This window comes from Lipotes vexillifer, unplaced genomic scaffold (assembly GCF_000442215.2).
Source record: "Lipotes vexillifer unplaced genomic scaffold, Lipotes_vexillifer_v1.1 scaffold995, whole genome shotgun sequence".
In the NCBI taxonomy this organism is placed as follows: domain Eukaryota; kingdom Metazoa; phylum Chordata; class Mammalia; order Artiodactyla; family Lipotidae; genus Lipotes; species Lipotes vexillifer.
In genome coordinates, this window is record NW_006785389.1 from 421765 (window position 1) to 443895 (window position 22131).

Below are 22131 nucleotides of genomic sequence, written 5' to 3' on the forward strand. Positions count from 1 at the left end.
CGGACTCACCAGCGCGGGTCGGTCTATACAACGACGGACGCCCTACGCCCTCCAGGCCGCACTGCGCATGCGCAGACGGGCGGACTACACTTCCCAGAAGCCCGCGCGCCTCCGCCTCCGCTCAGGCCTTCCCGCCTGCGGAGCCGAATGGAGCCGAGCGGACCCGAATGGAGCCGAGCGGACCCGAACCTACCCGAGACCCGACCGCGCCCCTCCAGCTCCCAGAGGCCCCCGCGGCACCGGAACCGCGGCCGCAGGGCATGGGGGTGCGGGGGTGGTGGTGTTGAGGGATGGGAGGGGAGGAGGAAGAGTGGGGGGAGGAAGAAGAGTGGAGGGAGAGAGGAGATACGGGGAAAGGGAAGGGGGAGAAGAGAGAGATGCGGGAGAGGTAGGAGGGGAGGAAGGTGGGAGAGGGAGGAGGGAGAATTCCAGAAAGGGAGGGGGCGTGGGTGGAGGTGGAGAAAGGAGGCTGTGGCCCACCTTCTGCAGACTTCTGGGCTGGACTGAGGGAGGATCCTGGGCAATTTTGTTGAGCGTGATAATCATGCTGAATTGTAGAAAATTTGTAAAGCATAGAGATACAAACCAGAAAATAATAAGAAAAAAAAAAGTATTCACTCTGAGTTTCCTACGTGCCAGCTCCTGTTTTGGGCGTTTTATGACTTAGGAATGTATCCAATCCTCACAACCATTCTACTTTCCAGATGAGGACAGTGGTGCCGACAAAAGAGGTGGCACAAGGGGTCAGTGGGGGAGCTGGGGTAGGAATCAGGGCTCCTGGCTGGGCCTGTTACACCATAAACCACAAAGCCAAGTCCGAAAGCACTTGCTGAATGTCTCAGTGGCCACAGAAATGTAAACAGCAGCTAGTCTTTTTTTTTGAATTGCAGTATAGTTGATTTACAATGTTGTGTTAGTTTCAGGTGTACAGCAAAGTGAATCAGTTATACATATACCTATATCCACTCTTCATTTAGATTCTCTTCCCATACAGGTTATTACAGAGTATTGAGTAGAGTTCCCTGTGCTATACAGTAGGTCCTTGCTAGTATATTATATATATAGTGGTGAAACAGAGGCTAGTCTTAAGGGGTGATTAATGACTTTAAATATTTTATTTGAGACAAATGTAGGTTCACCTGCAGTTGTAAAAAATACAGAAACCACCGAGAGAGATCCAGTATACCCTTTATCTGGTTCCCCCAAGGGTGAAGTCTTGTGTTACCAAACCAGGTTCATTTGCCCAAGGCACAGCAAAAAGCCAAGGTTTGCAAGAAAGAAAAGGTTTATTCAGAGGCAGCTGGCAAGGAGATGGGAAAACATCTCAGATCCACCTCCCTGAGGCGAGAGGGGTGAGATATTTATGGGTTAAAGAAGCAAGGTGATTTTAGGCATAGGAAAAGGCATAGGAAAAGGTATTGGCGGTAGGGAAAAAGTGAGGTAATCTGTGTTCTGTGCAGGCAAATCTGAGTTACATGCTTCCTCATGGGATGCATGTCCCAAAATGGAGGCACTTAGTATGATCTGAGGGAGGAAGTTTTGGCCCTCTGATGTCAAGTTTGTTCATCAGACACATCAGGCCTTTGTAAAGGCCCAGGTGTAGGTCAGTGGTCCCAACCAGTCTTAACTGGCTTGAGCTTGAACTGGACACAGCTCAGTCCAAGTTCCTGGAAAACGACTTGGGCAAACGTCTTACTGTATAGGCTACGTGTCGTGTGGAGCACATGCAAATCTTCTGTAGCGAAAATTAAAGTGAGCTTAATCAGTGAAGGCTGGTTACAAGTGGAGGTGGTTTTAACGAGCTGTAAGACAACGTCAAGAGTTTCTGTTAGGGGCTTCCCTGGTGGCACAGTGGTTGAGAATCCGCCTGCCAGTGCAGGGGACTCGGGTTTGATCCCTGGCCTGGGAAGATCCCACATGCCATGGAGCAACAAGCCTGTGCGCTACAGCTACTGAGCCTCTACTCTAGAACCAGTGAGCCACAACTACTGAAGCCCATGCGCCTAGAGCCCGTGCTCCGCAACAAGAGAAGCCACGGCAATGAGAAGCCCGTGCGCCGCAACTAGATAAAGCCCATGCGCAGCAACGAAGACGCAACGCAGCCAAAAATAAATAAATAAAATAAATTTATTTTAAAAAAGAATTTGTTAGTCACCAGTTTCTGTTAACCCTATAGGGCACGGTTTCACTTGCAAAGTCACAAATAGGATACAGACATGAATATTGTCAAGATACAGAACGTTTCCGTCACCACTAGGATCCCTCAGGTTGCCCTTTCATAGCCACACCCACTTTCCTCCATACCCCATCCTTCCTTAACCCTTGACTATCGCTAATTTTTTCTCCATAATTTTATCATTTCAAAAATGTTATATCAACAGGAATTTATTTTTCATTCAGCGTAATTCTCTGGAGATCTATCCAAGTTGTTATTTGTATCAATAGTTCATTACTTTACTACTGAGTGGTAATCCATGGTAGGGATTTACCACAGTTTGGGTACCACATTTCCAGTTTGAGGCTATTCCAGTTACAATTTTCATTTCGGTAGGAACACTTAACATAAGATCTACCGTCATAACAAAATTTTAAGTGTACAATACAGTATTGTTAACTAGAGGCATGATGTACAGAACGCTAGAACTTAATCACCTTGCCTAAATGAAACTTTATACCTGTTGACCAGTAACTCCCCATTTCCCCTTCCCTCAAGACCCTAGCAACCACCATTCTACTCTCTGCTTCCATGTGTTTAACTATTTTAGATATCTCATATAAACGCAGTATTTGTCCTTCTGCATCTGGCTTATCTCAGCACAACGTCCTCAAGCTTCACCCATGTTGTGGCATATGGCAGAATTTCCTTCTTTTTTAAGGTTAAAGGATATTACATTTTATGTGTATACCACATTTTCTTTATCCATTGATTCACTGATGGACACTTAGGTTGCTTCCACATCTCAGCTACTGTGAATAATGCTGGAGTGAACAATGGAGTGCAAATCATCTATTTGAGATCCTGACTTTCGAATACCCAGAAGCGAGAAGTGAGATCATTAGGTATTTCCAATTTTTTTTGGAGTAAACTCCATACTGTTTTCCATAGTGGCTGCACCATTTTACATTCCCATCAGTAGGGTACAAAAGTTCCGATTTCTCCACATCCTCTTCAATTTAAAAAAAAAAATAATATTCATTCTAATAGGTGTGTGGTGATATCTCAGTGTGGTTTAGATTTGCATGTCCCTGATGATTAGTGATGCTCTTTACCTTTACATGTACCTGCTGGCCATTTGTATGTCTTTTGGAGAAATGTCTGTTCTATTCAAGTCTTTTGCCCATTTTAAATTATTTTATCTTTTGCTATTGAGTTGCAGGGGTTCCTTACATATTTTGGACATTAACCCCTTATCAGATATTTGGTTTGCAAATATTTTCTCCCATTTCATAGGTTGCCCTTCTACTATTAATTGTTCCTTATTACAGGGTTTCGTGTGAACCTAAATCTTCATTTCTCTGGGATAAATGCCCAGGAGTGCATTTCTAGGTCATATGGTATTTGCATTTTTAGTTTAGTTTTTTTTTTTTTTTAAACAAACTGCCAAACTGTTTTTCAGAGTGGCCGTACCATTTATATTCCTACCAGCAATTTATGAGATATCCAGTTTCTCCAAATCCTTGCCGATATTGGATGTTGCCATTATACATATACATATTTTATTTTAGCCATTCTGATAAGCGTGTAGTGATATTTCATTATGGGTTTCTTGTTTTGTTTTGTTTTTGTTTTTACTAATGACTTTACTTTTTAGAACAGCTTTAGATTTACAGAAGAATTGAGCAGATAGTACAGAGTTCTCATACACCCACCTCCCTGCACCCAATTTCCCCTATTAGTAAACGCTTCCATTTAATGTGGAACATTTGTTACAATTAATGAACCAATATTGATACATTATTACTAACAAAACCCCATAGTTTACATTAAGGTTGCTCTTTGTGTTGTACACTTCTGTGGGTTTTGGCAAATGCATAATAATATGTATCCACCATTACAGTAGCATATATTTCAGTGCCCTAAAAATGTCCTGTGCTGCACCTGTTTGTCCTCCTCCATCTTCATGAACCCGGTAGTTTTTCTATATGCATAGTTTTGTCTTTTCCAGAATGTCACATAGTTGGAATCAGACAATATATAGCCTTTTTCAGAATGGCTTCTTTCACTTAGCATTTAATATGAACTTAAAGTTCTCCATTTTTTTTAGCTCATTTCTTTTTTAAAAAAAATTAATTTATTTTTATTTTATTTTTACTTTTGGCTGCATTGGGTCTTCATTGGTACATGCGGGCTTTCTCTAGTTGCAGCGAGCAGGGGCTACTCTTCTTTGCGGTGCGTGGGCCTCTCATTGTGGTGGCTTCTCTTGTTGTGGAGCTTGGGCTCTAGGTGTGCAGGCTTCAGTAGTTGTGGCATGTGGGCTTCAGTAGTTGTGGCTCACGGGCTCTAGAGCAGAGGCTCGGTAGTTGTGGCGCATGGGCTTAGTTTAGATGCTCGCAGCATGTGGGATCTTCCAGGACCAGGGCTCAAACCCATGTCCGCTGCATTGGCAGGCGGATTCTTAACCACTGCACCACCAAGGAAGCCCCTGGCTCATTTCTTTTTATCATCATAATAATAATCTATTGGTTGTGCCGCAGTATGTTTATCCATTCGCCTACTGAAGGACATCTCGGTCGCTTTCATAAAACTGCTGTAAGCACCCACGTGCAGCTTTCTGTGTGGACATGTTTTCAATTCATTTGAGCTAATACCTAGAAGTATGGTTGCTGGACAGTGTTTAACCTTTTAAGAAGCTGCCAAACTGTCTCCCAAAGAGCCTTGGTCTCCAGACCCTTGTTCTTCTTGTTAGACTTATTGAGGCGACATTTTCAGGATATCTAAATTTTAGTTCCCCAAAGAAGGAAATACTCAACAGATTATTAAAAAAAAGTTTCAATGGGTAAGTTTACATAATTGATTGATTTTTATGGACCGCCCCCTGCCAAAAGCCCTACATCTGTATTATGCATATTCAAAACAAGATGTACTTTCTAAATTATTCTGACTCTTTGATGTTCACATTCGTTTTAAGCCACTTATGCCTACTTAACTTGTCGAGTCACATCTTCTCCCTTTTGATCACCTTCCCTTTAAAATTATTCAGAATTTGATTAGAGTCTCTCACTTCCTCTGAAAACACTGTATCTCAAAATGACAACAATGGTACTAGAATCTCAAGAATACTGGCTAGAAGAAATCCTCAGCGGTGCTAGTGCCAATTTGAGTTACTCTGGATCGTCTGTAAATCAGACTGTCTCCTTTTGGGAACCGTATTCAAAATGTTTAGTAACAACAACTGCGGCCCACAGATGACCACTCACTGGCCTTATGAGGAATGTTTCAGAATGATCCATGAGGTACATGCACTCTGAGTTCTAGGCTCCTTGGATACAAGGAGCACAAACACTTCCTGTGAAGGCCATATCTGGAGCGAGCGGTGGGAATTTTTCCTCCTGTAATCTAGAAATGTTGGTTCCCTCAACTTACCATGTGGCTCCTTGTCATCTCCAGACCAACTTCCTATGAAGGTCAAGGTCAGTTCTTCTAGGGCTAAACTGCCAGAAACTTTTCTCAATTGTCACTGTAACTTCTCTCTAGTACCTCTGATGTCTCTCCCTCTTCTTATAAGGTTACCAGTTCTATCAGATTAGGGCCCCAACCTTATCACTTCATTTAGCCATAATTCCCTCCCCCAAAGCCGTCTCTCTCCATATACAGTCACATTGGGGTTTAGGGCTTCAAAATATGTGAATTTGGGGGTGGGAGGGATACAATTCAGGCCTTACAACCACTCTACAACAAAATACGGAATTTAACCAGCATCCCTCTTTAGCAACCCATAAAAGGAGTTTCTCACTTTGGTTTTACGTGATCTCAACCCTATGACTTCAAACAGTATAAGACATCTTTCAACGATATCATACAAAGACCCTTAGTTGCTAGTAGTTCAGAAAGTTCAAGATTTGAGTTTTAAATTACCCAAAACAGTTAGCTACCAGCATCATAGACACTCTTTGGTCTTGGCATTCCTCTTCCTCTTGAAACTGTCATTATTCAGGACTCTAGACCTCTATTCACCTCAGGCGACTACAACTAATAATAATTCACTTGGGTGTTTGCCCAGTGCACACCACGAGTTGTTACTTTCCTAGGCTAGGAAAGAAACAGGAGTCTCACTTGCCCCATCTCACCCAAACACCAATCCCTAACACCTCCAATATTCCAAAGATTCTATTGCCTATTACATAATCTTCATACCAAACTCTGACTTGGTTAAGTTTCTTTAATTGCAAGCAAACAAGCAGAAAATGAAGTATTGAGAGGATGGAAAGTCGTTTAAGGAATTGCAGCCTTGGAAAGCACAAAAACTAGGGTGGCTCCAAAGATCACAACCACAAGGGCACCAGCATCATCCCTTTAGGGAACAGATCCTTCTCCCTTTCAAGCTCCAGAGAGCATCTGATTGACTAGGTCCCTCAGAACTGTAAGACAGCGTATGGCCAGTTACTCAAAGGAAAAGAGAGAATGTAGTCAAAAGAAGGAGGCAAGGACTTCTCTGGTGGCACAGTGGTTAAGAATCCGCCTGCCAATGCAGGGGACATGGGTTCGAGCCCTGGTCCGGGAAGATCCCACATGCCATAGAGCAACTAAGCCCATGCGCCACAACTACTGAGCCTGCGCTCTACAGCCTATGAGCCACAACTACTGAGCTTGCATGCTACAACTACTGAAGCTTGTGCACCAAGAGGCCACACTCTGCAACGAGAAGCCACTGCAATGAGAAGCCTGTGCACCACAATAAGTTGCCCCCACTCGCTGCAACTAGAGAAAGCCCAAGTGCAGCAACTAAGACCCAACGCAGCCAGAAATAAATAAAATTTAAAAAAAGAAGAAGGCAAGGAAATCTGGGCAGAGGAAAACAGAAAAACATGTATTTTTGGTTTTATTTTTGATATTATGATTATGAATTTATACTAGAATACAGGTCTGAAAAAATTCTTTTCATTTAATATAGCACAACTATCTTTTATGGCTATATACACATTTATAGTTTTTCAACAGCTGCATATAATTCTATTGAAAGAATACAACATAATTAACTTACTTATTTGCCCATTACCCTAAGTTACTAAGAGTTTATCATTAAAAATGTTTCCTGGGCTTCCCTGGTGGCGCAGTGGTTGAGAGTCCACCTGCTGATGCAGGGGACATGGGTTCGTGACCTGGTCCGGGAAGATCCCACATGCCGCGGAGCGGCTAGGCCCATGAGCCATGGTCGCTGGGCCTGCGCGTCCGGAGCCTGTGCTCAGCAACGGGAGAGGCCACAATAGTGAGAGGCCCGCGTACCGCAAAAAAAAAAAAAAAAAAAAAAAAAAAAAGTTTCCCATTATACATTTACCTACCTGTGTACACTTTGGTTTCTGAGGAATATTGATTCAAATGGTCTATACATACAGCAATTTATATAACAAACAATGGAACTGTCTTGTTTTTCACACATTCACCCAAACTGGATATTATCACTTTTCTGTTATTTAAAATAAATCTATTGTGGGGAAAAGTCAATGTATCATCACTTTATTTTGCATTGCCTTGATTACTAATGATGGTGGGTAATATTCCTTAGCTGTTTTTATTTCATCTTCTTTAAAGAGGCTGTTAGCTCTGTCCATTTTTCTGAGTTGCAGATGTTACTATTACTGATTTGTAAAAATATCAGGGATTATTGCCCTTTGTCATATTTGTTGCAAACATTTTCAGTCTCTCATTTATGTTAACTTTGATGTTTTCCACACAGAAGTGTTACTCAGTTTAATGTCAGCTCCTGGGTTATGTGTCATGCTTAAGGTCTGCCTCAAGCCAAGGTTATAGAAATATTCTAAATTTTTCTTGTACTTTAATATTGTACCTTTAGATCTCTAATCTGTCAGAACTTCATCAGTGTGCAAAGTATAGATCTATGTCTTTCCAGAGAGCTAACTGTCCCAAGGCCATCTGATCAATCCGTCTTTGCCCCACTGAAATGAAAAATCCTTTTTACCATATATAAGGGCAGTCAAAACCCCCTACATGCTCTGGATAAGATCGTCCATCTCCTAGCCTTGATGCCGAAGCAAAGAGGAAGCCCCACAGCTCCATTTTCCAGTGTCGTCTGGATAAGAGCTCCCATCACGTGGCCACAGGCAGCAACCAAGAGGAAACCCGAGAGCTCTGGGTACTCCAGGTACCTTCAGGTGTAGGAGGTGCTCCAGGTAAGTATTCTCCTCTAGGTGTAAGAGTATCTACTAAAGGGCAGGGGATCTCGTTTTGGGTGATGAAAATGTTCTAAAATTAACTGTGGTGATGGTTGCACAACTGTGAACATACTGAAGTCATTGAATCATATATCTTTTCTTTTTTTGGCTGCGCCGCACAGCTTGCGGGATCTTAGTTCCCTGACCAGGGACTGAACCCAGGCCATGGCAATGAAAGTGCCGAGTCCTAACCACTGGACCACCAGGGAATTCCCTGAATCATATACTTTAAGTGGGCAAATTGTATGTATGTGAATTATCTCAATAAGACCACTACCAAAACAAAACAAAACCCAAAACAAAACCCTCCACCAGCCTCTAAAGCACGATTGACAAAGAGTGAACAGAACTCTCATGAACCTTGTTAAGCCATCAATTCTCCCTTCCTGCAATACTCAGAGCATCATAATTATCTGCTTTGAGACTCTCGTGATTATTCTCATTGTGCCCTTTGGGGCTGAGTTTTTTCTAGTTTTTCCCTAGTCCCTTGGTTCTAATGCCCATATGTTCTGGGGGAGAAAAGCACTTCCTCCCAGCACTCCCTGGCTCCCTCTTTAGATCATTTCTCATCATGTACAAGTATGTACATGTCACATACTTACTATATAGTATTTCAATTTTTAGTTTGTCTTCTCCCACTAGATCTGTGAAGAAAAACGACTTTGTACATTTTGCACCTCGCTGTATCCCCAGCACCTAAAACAATGCCTGGAACATTAGTAAATGCTCCATTAATGTTAATTTAATGATTACTACAGTACTACACTCTTTGCTATATCACAGTACTATCTAGATGGTCAAAATGAGCTTGTCAACTTAAAAACAAATAGGGACTTTTTTTGGACTATCAATGAATTTACATATTTAACTTGGGGAGAAATATCTTTGCCAGACTGAGTCTGTCTATACAGAGACATGTCTAGCTTTTCATTTACTGTTTTTTATTATTTAAAAAATATTTAACTTTTAGGATTCCCTGGTGGCACAGTGGTTGAGAGTCCGCCTGCCGACGCAGGGGACACGGGCTCATGCCGCGGTCCAGGAAGATCCCACATGCCACGGAGCAGCTAGGCTCGTGAGCCATGGCCGCTGAGCCTCCGCGTCCGGAGCCTGTGCTCTGCAACGGGAGAGGCCACAACAGTGAGAGGCCCACATGCCGAAAAAAAAAAAAAAAAAAAAAAGAAAAAATTTAACTTTTAAAATCCACATTCATAAGCCAACTGCAATATGTATGTTCTCCTGTTTTGGTATTAGTCTTGTCAGTCTCATAGAACAAAATGGGAAGCTTTACTGTATTTATTTTATGCTCTAGAACAATTAAATATCACAGGGCTTGTTTGTGATGCTTTTCCACAGGTGAAAGTGTTGAACTACCTTTTGTAGTTTATTTCATGGTATTAACCTATTCAAGTTTTCTAGCTTGTTCATTTTAGTTCATTTTTAATACTATCCCCTAGTTAGTCCTACATTCTACCTTTTGTTCTAATTGGCCTATTATCACTTCTAAGTGCCAGGTGAGGTGAGACTCTCTCAACAACAATGCTAGACGTCATTATATTTATTCATAGAGGGAGGTGCAAGCCACCATGTTACCCTGTATATCATACAATCTTTCAATTCTGAATGTGTTCATTTTTCCTACCTATCAGGAGAGTAAAGAGTTCTCCGTCTACTCTAAAATTTGTAGGCTCCTTAGTCTTGACCTACTGGTTCATTACACTTGCAGCTGAACATAACTGTAAGGTAAACTCTACCTTAATGGCATTAATTATAAGCCCAGGAAGGTATGCTAAACCCTTTAAGTGGATTATCTAACATATTCTTCAAAACAAGTGTTTCAAATGGAAAAGTAACATGAATATAGTTCTTTATTTTTAAAAGATTAAGCTGGCTACAGTGCTAAAAATACACTTGAGGGAAGCAAGAGGGAAAATGGTTGCAACGCTATGCAGAAATCCAAACAAGATGGTTGCATCTTTGACCATGATAATGGCACGAGTTGGAAAGAAGTGGATAGATAGATTTAGAATATTGAAGCTAGAGGACCTGGTGGTATGCAGGTGAAGAGGAGGGAATAATTGAGGATGACTCTCCGGTATGAATTCGCTGATGGTGAGCAAGGTGTACACTCTGCCTAAAGGCTTTTCCACATTCTTTACATTCATAGGGCCTTTCTCCAGTATGAATTCTCCTATGCAGCGTCAGATGGGCAATCTGGCTGAAGGCTTTGCTGCATTCCTTACACTCATACGGTTTCTCTCCTGTGTGAATTCTCTGATGTAGAGTAAGGGATTTACGATGGCTAAAGGCTTTCCCACAGACGTTACATTCGTAAGGTTTCTCGCCTGTATGACACCTTTGGTGACAGATCAGGGATGCCCTCTGTCTGAATGCCTTCCCACATTCAAGACATGCATACGGTCTTTTGCCAGAGTGGAGCCTCTGATGTTGAACAAGATAGGAGCCATCACTAAAGGTCTTCCCACATTCAATACATTCATAAGGCTTCTCGCCAGTATGAACTCGCTGATGTTGAATAAGGTGTGCAATTTGACTGAAGGCCTTCCCGCATACCTTACATTCATATGGTTTCTCTCCAGTGTGTACTTTCTGATGTTGTGCCAGGTGTGCATTCTGGCTGAAGGCTTTGCTGCACTCCTTACATTTGTAAGGTTTCTCCCCAGTATGAATTCTCTGATGATGGGCAAGGTGTGTGCTCTGCCGAAAAGCTTTCCCACATTCCTTACATTCGTAGGGTTTCTCTCCAGTATGAACTCTTTGATGAAGAGTGAGTGAGCCACTATGGCTAAAGGCTTTCTCACAGATATTACATTCATAGGGTTTCTCTCCTGTGTGAATTCTCTGATGGACAGTCAGGGATGAGCCATGGCTAAAAGCCTTCCCACACACATTACATTTGTAAGGTCTTTCTCCAGTATGAATTCTCTTATGCTGAATAAGTCCTATATGATCAGTGAAAGCCTTCCCACAATCAATACAATCAAAGGGTTTCTCTCCAGTGTGACAATACCTCCGATGACGTATAAGAGAAGCGTTCTGCCTGAAAGCTTTCCCACAGTCAATGCATTCATAGGGTCTTTTCCCAGAGTGAATCCTTCGATGATGAGCTAGAGATGAACAATCACTAAAAGCTTTCCCACATTCGATACATTCATAGGGTTTCTCTCCAGTATGAACCCTCTGGTGTTGAGCAAGATGTGCAAGCTGGCTGAAGGCTTTATGACACTGCTTACATTGATAAGGTTTCTCTCCAGTATGAACTCTCTGATGTTGAATGAGATGAGCATTCTGGCTGAAGGCTTTCCCACATTCAGTACATTCGAAGGGTTTTTCTCCTGTGTGGATTCTCTGATGTTGAGCAAGGTGGGCACTCTGGCTAAAGGCCTTCCCACATTCGATACATTCATAGGGTTTCTCTCCAGTATGAATTCTTTGATGAAGAGTAAGAGTTGAGAGTTTGCTGAAAGTTTTCTCACAGTCATTACATTTCAAAAGTTTCTTTTCTCCATAGACTTGTTTGTGTTTTTTCACAAAGGAATGTGCTTTTAAGCTTTTCTTATCTGTGTCAAAATTATATATTCTCTCTTCAATAGGAAATACCTGTTTTATATAAGATAATGTATTCAGATGAAAAACTGTCCCAGATTTGTTACAGTGGTCTCCTTTCTCAATAAGGGTACCTATATGACTGACCGTCTCTTGCCTAAAATGTGTCTTCTGACTTACCAGCTCCCTCTCAAACAGGTCTTCACGTTTCCAGTTTTCCCCTAATGTGGAACATTTGAGGTCACAGCCTGTAAGTCTTTCCATTATCATTGCCTGGGACAATTTTTCCTCATAGGTGTCCTGGTTTGGAGATAATTCCTTTCTCATCCATACATACTCCAAGTCTGAAAGATATTAAGAAAGCAAACATCTCCCTTATTTAATGCCAAAAGAATGGAAACTTCCAAATGAAACCATATGAATCAAAACAGTTGCTGAAGCCCAAAAAGGTACATGTTTTTGACAGTTCTTAGTGTGACCACCCTTGCATTTCTTGAATAAGCCCTCCTTGGCTCTGGTATATTATTTCAACATGACTTTTTACTTAAGATATTGCACCAATATTCATAATCGATTTTTCTGTAATTTCCTTTTTTTGGGTGCTGTTTTGGCAATATTTTGGTATCAAATGTTATGCTGTCTTCATAAACACATTTTTTATAGTTCTCCTTTTTATTCTCTGTCATGGAACACTTTAAACAATGTTGATATTGTTCCTTACAGGTTTTATAGAATTTATTTGTAAAACTATTTGGGGTTGTGGCTTATTTTCTTGGGGGAGGCAGTTCTTAGATGACTTTCAACATTTCTTCAATGGTAACCAGTCTGTTTAAATTTTCTATCTCTGGTGTCAGTTGTGGTTATTATATTTTCGTTAAGTATCATCCACTTCATCCAGGTTTTCAAATTATTTACAGAGACTTGCATTCCAAAAATAGATCCATGATTCTCTTACGTACTTAGGCGTCAGTGGTCATTTACCATTATTTCTTTTCTTGTATTTTCTTTCATTTGTCTGGATAGTTTATATATTTTATTGGTTTTCTAAAGAAGCCTATGTTGGATTTATTTTCATTAGATCTACTGTTTTCTGATTCATTTATTCCTACTTTTACCTCTAGCAGTATAAATCACTATATATAACTTATTTCAGTCTCCCTGAGATTCATTTTGTTTCTTCTAGTATCTTGAATTGGATGCTTAATTCATTTTTTAAAATTATTTATTAATGTACACCATTAGGGCTATAAGTGACCTACCAACGTCCACTTCTTAAAACTTTGAGAACTGAAAGCAGGAATAGACCACACTACAGGCCACAGAATAAACTAACCTCCTCACTTGAAGCTCATTTCCCTGCAATATATGTCTATAGGCTATTATCTGGCTTTCTAAACCAGAAAAACAGCTTTCAAGCACGATAGGGAAAAAAATTAATAAACTGAAGAAAATAACCTGAGTCAAAAATCCCAATAGGTAGAGTAAAAGTGGGAAGGTGATGGACAAACAGAGAGGAGGTAACATTAGCGGGCTAATTTCTTCATCTTTCATATTGGTATCAAAAGACAATGTTTTGAATCTCAAGTGGATGAATTTTAAAATACAAATTTAAAAATAGGTGAAGTCATAAAATTAACAGTTGTAGAACTAAAACCTTTCCAATTGAAGGGGGAAAAAAGACATAAACAACAAAACAAAAAGAAACAACAACAATAAAAAAGAAAACACCAAAGAGAAAAATAATTAAAAGCAGAGAGAACATAGCTATAATACTTGTTAATTTGGTAAGTCACATTTTAAAGAAAGGAAAATACTTAAACAAGTTTGAAAAACTAAACACCAATCTGTCTAAAGAACTCAGAAATGTTGAAAGTCAGGGATGATTACAATACAGTGCTTGAGCAGAACTAGGTAAACAACAATGGAACATAACAGAGTTCAGAAACAGACTGTGGTATTTATAGGAAATCACTAAAGGTAAAGGTGGTATGTCATACCAGTGGGGAAGAAAAGATCCACTTAAAAAATAGTGTTAGAGGGACTTCCCTTGTGGTCCAGTGTTAAAGAATCCGCCTTACAATGCAGGGGATGCGGGTTCGATCCCTGGTCAGGGAACTAAGATCCCACATGCCACAGGGCAACGAAGCCCGCACGCCACAACTACTGAGCTCATGCACCTCAACTAGAGAGCCCACGTGCTCTGGAGGCTGCGCGCCACAACTACGGAGGCACGCACCCTGGAGCCTGAGCGCCACAACTAGAGAGAGAAAATCCACACCCCACAACTAGAGAGAAGCCCACATGCCACAACAAAAGATCCTGCATGCCTCAACGAAGATCCCACGTGCTAGAAGAGCCTGTATGCTGCAAACTGAAGAGCCCACGTGCCCTGGAGCCTGCACACCACAACTAGAGAGAAGCCCGCGAGCCACGAGGAAATATCCTGCATGCCTCAACAAAGATCTTGCATGCTGCAACTAAGACCTGATGCAGCCAAAAAATAAATAAAATAAATAAATAAATGATAAATAAAATCTTTAAAAAACATAGGGTTAGAACAAGAAGTTTCAATTTGGGAAGGACTTTGAGAGGTATTTTCCAGCAAATATTAGAGGGAAGAAACACCTTTAGGATAGTTTCCCCAGCTCTAGTTATCCTGCATTTACCTGGAGGCAGCCCTCTTGTTATCTCTCCTTTCATCATCCAGGGCTCTTTATCCTGCTCCAATAAGGAGATCACATCTGGTTTAGAAATGCAAAGACCTGCATATAAGAGGGAATAAAAAAATTAGTTATGCTGTGAATATTCCAGAGCTATGACAGTCTAAATGGTATTGAGAGAAGAGAAACATTGTAGGAAAATGCTGATAAAGTCATGAAAGGCTACTGAAGTGGAAAGACTCCTAGGGGGAGGGGGAGGGAGGAATATACTCTTACCCAATGAAGCCAGGTTCCTATAGTTCTCTAACATCACCTTCTTATACAAAGTCCTTTGAGCAAGATTCAGCCATTCCCACTCATCTTGGGAGAAGTCTATGGCTATATCCATGAAAGACACTGAATCCTGAAACGACACAAATATAATCTTGCTCAATCAGTGTTCCTGCCCTGACTTAGTTGGCCTTAGGGTAAAGAGTTATACTGTTCACATTTGGGAAAAAGAAATTGTGAGTAACTGTCCTGGGAGGATCTAAATGATCAAGGTCATGTAGTTATTTACTGAAACACTTTTCTGCCTATATTTATATATATTAATAAAAAGAAAAAATATGAGTGATAACTCTCTGTTCTTGAAGCATTTTATGGTGTGAGAAGACATTCTCAAATAAAAAAGTGTTGACTGCATTCAAAACACAATATCATCAAGCACTAAATTATTTCATCTATGTTAGGAGTTAGCTCACTTTCTACATGGAAAAACTAATGAGCTCTGGGACTGCAACAGAAAGTTTCAAGGAATGATGCTGACCTGATGAGTATGACTTCAATCTCCACAACATACTCTAAGAAATCTTAGTGTTCTCGAGGTATTAAGAGGTATGCCTAAAAAGAATGAAGGAAAAAAATGCCCAGCACTATTATTTTGTTTTGAAAAACAAATAGATTAGGAGAGAACTCATTTGGCAAGTTATTTTTTGATAATCTGCTGAGAAGTATCAAGAGATGATATGAGGTAGGCACATGACAGGTAACCTGTGTTTTGTTACATGGGCTGAATTTCTAACCAACCAGGAAGTGAGGCCAGTTCTATGGTTGATAGCAGATTTTTCATTTCTTCCTCTTTTTTTTTTTCTTTTTGTGATTTCACTTATACCAACATCTAAGAATGAGTTTTAAATAAAACCAGAGAAAAACGTTAGATTACTATTCCAAAGAATTCAGACTCTGTCACTTACTAGCTGGGTGATCTTTGCCAAGTCAATTAACTTCTGTGTGCTTCAAGATTTCCCTCCTAAAAAAGTGGTAATAATTTTAGTACCTACCTCATGGTAGCACTGTGAGAATTAAATGAAGTAATAGGCACACTACCTGGCTAAGTACTTAAGAATTTTTACCTATGATAATTATGAAGGAGAGATGGGAAAGAAAGAAGAGCAGGAGGCCAGGAAGAGGTGAAACATTTGGTTTAGTATTTCAATAAACGTTTTACCTATATTTTATTTTACAAATTTCAGTAGGCTATAGTAGTTAAGAACATGGTCTCTGAAGCCAGATCACCTATGTTCAAATCCTGTCTGGCTCAGCAAACCTAAGCTATTAGTTTTGGTTTCAACTGCTGAAGATACTTTAAATACTTCTAAAGAACAATCTATTGCATTTACATATAAACATTCACCATTTTTGTTGCACTTCCTTCATTCCTAATGTTCCAGATTCCCTTCTGATATAATTTCTACTGGAAAAACTTCCTTTTGTATTTCTTTTAAAAATCTGTCTATGAATTTTCTTAGTGTTCATTCACAAGAGAAACTATTTCACCTTCTTGAAGGCTATTTTTACTGGACACAGAATTCTGGGTTGACAATTCTTTTCTTCCAGCACTTTAAAAAAGTTGTTCTACTTTTCTTACTTCTGACTTCCATGGTTTCTGATGAGAAATCCACAGTTATCCAAATCACTGTTGTCCTGTATGTTAAGCACTGTTTTTCTCTGGCTGCTTTTGAAGTTTTTTCCCCTTGTCTTCAGTTTCAGCAGTCTGATTATGACATTTCTGGGTAGGGATTTCTCTGGGTTCATCACATTGGAGTTTGATGAGCTTTATAGACCCACATGTTTATGTCTTTCACTAAAGTTGGTAATTTTTCAGCCATTATGTCTTCAAATATTTTTTCTACACTTCATTTTCTCCTCTTTTTGGGGGGATTCAATGATAGAAATGTTAAACATTTGGGTATTGTCTTATAGGACCCTGAGGCTTTGTTCAATCTTTTTTCTGTTATTCAAATTAAATAGTGTCTGTTTATCCTCAAGTTCACTAACTCTCTCCTCTGTCATCTCCATTGTGCCACTAGTCCATCCAGTGAGCTTATTTTGGTTACTATATTTTTCATTTCTTGTTCATATTTTCTATTTCTTTGCTGAGACTATCTTTCCACTAGTTTCAAGAATGTTCAACCTTACTTGCTGGAGCACTTTTATAACAGCTGCTTTAAAGTCTTTATCAGATAATTCCAACACTGGTGTCACATCAACGTTAGTATCCGGTGGTGGCCTTTTACCCTACGAATTGAAATTTTCCTAGTTTTTCATTAGCTGAATAATTTTGGATTATATTTCTGACATTCTGGATATTATGAGATTCTATGTCTTGTTTAAATTCTCTATGGAGAATGCTGGCTGATATTTTCTTCAAGCTGCAAGTTCTAACCAGCCTTCTGTGGGTGGTGGTTTCAACAGCAGTTCCATTTTCAACCCTGTGCAGTGATATTCACCTTTGTCCTACTTATGCACCAGTCAGTGGCCAGCCTGGTCTAAGGCCAGCCTGAGACCTTAGTTCATTCTCATAGACTATGGTATGCTCTTCAGGGTCAGATACATACACGAGCAGCTCAGAGTGAGCTGCTTAGGAGATCATAAACAACTTGATGTGGGTGACTTCCTCCCTCTCTGGGATCTCTCCAGTACTTTGTTTCCCAGGGGGCTCCTCTTTTTCATTCTCTGGCCAGATAACTGGGCCTTATTTATTCCATTCCACTGTGCACTTACCACTTTAAAAGGGAGATTTCTGCTCCCTTACCCCTCATTCTGAGCATTAGATCCCTTTCCCACTTCTTGAGTCTAAACTAGAAAGTTTCTCCTACAGTTCTTTCTATCCACGCCAATGCCTACTTCTGAGTTCTGTGCTTGTTGAATCCATGTTAAGAGATACTGGAAGGAAAAAAAAAAGGTAATCACACTGCAGGTCTGGTGGGACTTCACATTTTGGGCTTCTTTCCCAATCTGCCTATGTACTTTTTAGAGACTTCAAATTGCTTCTTCATGCATTCTGGAGCATGCATGCTTCATGCATGCATGCATCCCAGCTTTCAGTGGGAAAGACAGGTGGAGCGTGCTTAGTCCATTACCCAGAACCAGGACTCTCCCAAATTCAGTGCAAAATGTTGTAGGTTTTTTTTTTTTTTTTTTTTTTTTTTTTTTTTTTTTTTTTTTTTTGTGGGCCTCTCACTGTTGTGGCCTCTCCTGTTGCAGAGCACAGCCCCTGCATCGGCAGGTGGACTCTCAACCACTGCGCCACCAGGGAAGCCCAAAATGTTGTTATTTTTAAAACTAATATTCCAAGGCTTCCCTGGTGGTGCAGTGGTTGAGAGTCCACCTGCCTGTGCAGGGGATGCGGGTTCATGCCCTGGTCTGGGAAGATCCCACATGCCACAGAGCAGTTAGGTCCGTGAGCCATGGCCACTGAGCCTGCGCGTCCGGAGCCTGTGCTCCGCAACAGTGAGAGGCCTGTGTACCGCAAAAAAAAAAAAAAACCAAGAAATCACAAAAAACCTAATATTCCATTGGAAATATAAACATTCCAGATGTTCAGTGCTTCTTGTGCATTAAACATCATATTGTAGTTCTTCAGTAGCACATATAGCTAGTGCTTATTATGTGCCAAGTACTTTTCTAAACACTTAAAATATATTGACTCACTAATACTCACAACAGTCCTATAAATTAGGTACTATTATTATTCCCATTTTACGGTTGAGGGAACTGAAATTAAGATGATATGTCTAGTATATGGTGGAGCTAGAATTTGTACCCAGGCAGTTTGGTTCCAGAGTCCTTGTTACTAACCTTCATACCATACTCTGGCACTCTTAAAATATATTCTTCTGACCAATAACCATAATGCTTTTGTTTAAAATGTATATATGATCTAAGAAACAAGTTTCATTGGTAGTACACATTCTGTGGCATTAAATCTGTTTTTTTTTTTAAAGAAGGTATTTTGCTTTTAGTTGCTTATTGTGTCTTTGATGTAAAATAAAACAATTTTAATATTCTAATTTGTTTTCTTTTTTTTTTTGCGGTACGCGGGCCTCTCACTGTTGTGGCCTCTCCCGTTGCTCCGGACGCGCAGGCTCAGCGGCCATGGCTCAAGGGCCCAGCTGCTCCGCGGCATGTGGGATCTTCCCAGACCGGGGCACGAACCCATGTCCCCTGCATTGGCAGGCAGACTCTCAACCACTGCGCCACCAGGGAAGCCCCTAAGTTGTTTTCATTTGATTAGATTTTAAAACTTATGTACCAATTTTTATAGTTTTATAATAATTAATTTGCTGGTGACACTTGTTCAGCAGTTTAATCAGAACATGAATTATAGTTCTTAAGGTTCTATTATTGGTCAGTAAGATATTAATATTAAAAACATTCTGGAGTAGAGTAATTGTGAGAAACTCTAATCTGCAAGAAATGAAAATTAGGAATTTAGTCCAAAGAAATCAGAGATGAGGGCAAAAATTCAAATACAAGGATGATAACTGCAACGCTCTCTATTAAATAGTAAAATATTGGCAACAATTTACCTATGGAACAACAAAGGGCTGATTAAATAGATTATGGTATTCATCCTAGAAAGAAAAAAGGATGTAGTACATTCCCTGGCATTTTAAGACACTATGGCTCCAGTCAAATAGGGAGGGGAAATCTTTGTTTATTCTGGCGAAAATGTCACCCATCTCACCTGCGCCTGCAGATCTCCTCCACTTCCTTCAATATGCAACTCAGAAATCCCTTCCTCTGTGACTCAAGCCCTCCCAACGCCTCCTCCTTCCAACAGCGAGTAACATTGTGCAGGATTTCTCACGAAGGTGGCAAAAAGGAGCTAAAATAAGCAGATTTCCTTCTGCCAGATTGTGGCCTATCACAGAGCTTCATCAGTACAGATGAAGGGGCACCTTTTTGTAATTCACCCAAAGGCACTCATCGGGCTATTAATGGCCCTTCCCCTCCACTCCACAGGAAGTCCATTCTCCACCTGCAGCACTGATCACACTGTAAAAATAAATGTTTGCTACCTTTTCATTTCTCCAACAGATAGTAAGCTCTCTGAGAGGAAGGATGGGGATTTAGGGACTAGGCAGATCGTGGCTCTCAAATCTCCTCTAAGGAGATTTGTATTTCTGTATTGTCAGATACTTATGAAAAAAAGGAGTACAAGGGAAGGGCTCACAGTGGGTCATTTCTTGAGTGAAGAATAAACATTATTGAATAGGAAAAAGAGGAAGCTCTGTAAGAGTGTATTGGGCTGTTTGAAGCTACCTATAGCCCCATTACTCATCAGAAAGAGAGGAAATAGGAGCCAGGCCCCAAAGTGGGACAATTTTCAGAAGGAAACAAACATTACCAAATCCTGAAAAGCAAGGGAATACTAACCAGGGACATGGCTTTAAGAAGTTCAATTCCCATCACCTTCTCCTTTCCCTGGCTCCTCATGTGGAAAAGGGCTTCATCCTGAGAGGGCACAGCTGGGAGGAAGAGAAAGGAACGGTGAGAGACTCTAGTGAGAGACTCTAGGAGCGGTGAGTAGCTCGAATAATCACAACCTAGAAACTTTTCCCTTCAGATCCCTCTGTTCTCACTCCCCTATTCCTACTCCACCCTCCTCTCACAGTCCAGGCACTCCCTGGGAAACCAATAATTTACAGCTGGGGTTCTGCTCTGCTCTAGATTTTCAGGCCCAGGACAATCTCTCTCTTGCTCAAAGCCACCCATTCATTAACAACAGAGATGTATTAGGAGTGCTGCATATATTCATACTCTGATGTGACCTTCACAACCTTCAGTGAAAATAGGGAATACTGTCACTGTTTCACACGTGAAAGCTCTGGGAAGTGAAGTCTTTTGCACAAGTCACACAGCTTGTAAATAATGGAGCCCAGTCATCAACCTGTCTGTGTGACTCTACCAGCCAAGTTATATGCTCAAGCAGACACCAGAATATAACAGAAAAACACCTCATGTGCAACTAACTACTCAGGACTTATAAAGTCTATCAGACTTGAAAAAAGCCACCTTCCCCAGAAAGAGGTACTACCTTTGTTACAACAGAGTCCATGTGGCTTACAGATAGCTGGACCAAAAAACTGTCAGGAGACCCAGGCTCTCTCCTTTTCTAGCAAACTATAGCTCTGAAGTCCCTGGCCACCTCACCCCACCCCCAGCCCTCCAGCCAAGTTTCTTCAATCAGGAAGAGGATAAAAATATGACTTAATTCTGGTTTCTTTCCACTAAACTCCACTGCTTTTTCAAAGCATTATTATAATGATGAATATAAGAATGAACACTTACGGAGCACTAGTTACTATGTGACAGGGACTAGACGAAGTGCTTTACAGGTATGAGCTCACTTAATCCTTATAACAGTCCTATGAGGTATAGAATATCATCTTCATTTTACATAACAGAAACTGGGTCAGAAAGTTTAAGAAAAAAAAACTTGCGCAGTGGAGGTCTTGGGATCTGAACTCTTAGGGTCAGCTTCTTAAACTGTCAAAAGTGGTTAAGAATACCCACTTCAAGGGGATTGCATGAGGGCCAGTACAGAGGGGGACTCTGGAGTCAGCCTGTCCTGGATGTGAATCCTGGCTCCTCCACTTACTAGTGATTATTTGTCCTCTCTATGCGTCAGTGTCCTCATCTATAAAAAGGAGATAAGATAGTTTCCACCTCATAATGTTGTGAGGTTTGGTGTTAACATACCCAAAAGGTCTTAGAACTGTGTCTGGGCCACAGTAAGCACTCAGCAAACATTACCTATTGTTACTGCATGCAGTAAAATAAGCAAAGAGCAACAGGGCTATAAGCAGTGCTTCTTTCCCTTCTCTCTCTTTACTCACTCTGGCTGGGGCGGGGGTAGCGGGAGACAGAGAAGTGTGAGATAGAAATGGGGGAGTATTTTTGTTCATCTACTAAAAGATGACTAAGCCATGAAAAGGCTAGGATCCCTCAGCACTTCCAGACGAAGCTGTGAATCTCGCCTTCCTCCCAAGTCACATCCCACAGTGATAATGTAGGACAGGACTCTAACAGGTTAAAAAATAAAAATATTAAATATTGAGGTCCTCCTTGAACAGCAGCACAGCACTCAGAGGTAATGTTCTAACGGGGAATGCTCTCTCCCCTGGGTCCTTGGAGATACGCAGACAGCCCTGGAAGGGGAGTGTCTGGTTAGGAGACTGGGCAA

At 40.8% G+C, this 22131-nt stretch overlaps 1 protein-coding gene across 1 annotated transcript in view; it reads right to left on the reverse strand.

Moving 5' to 3' along the window:
• LOC103079309 (zinc finger protein 470) overlaps nt 1–20381 on the reverse strand; it is a 39876-nt gene extending 19495 nt beyond the window's left edge. Inside the window, exons 1-4 of the mRNA XM_007457462.1 lie at nt 20322–20381; nt 14895–15021; nt 14625–14720; nt 10534–12302 (exon numbers count right to left, since the gene is read on the reverse strand). Coding sequence (XP_007457524.1) covers nt 10534–12302; nt 14625–14720; nt 14895–15021; nt 20322–20381 — 2052 coding nt within the window. The remainder of the gene's footprint in view (nt 1–10533; nt 12303–14624; nt 14721–14894; nt 15022–20321) is intronic.
• Between the last annotated feature and the right edge of the window lie 1750 nt (nt 20382–22131).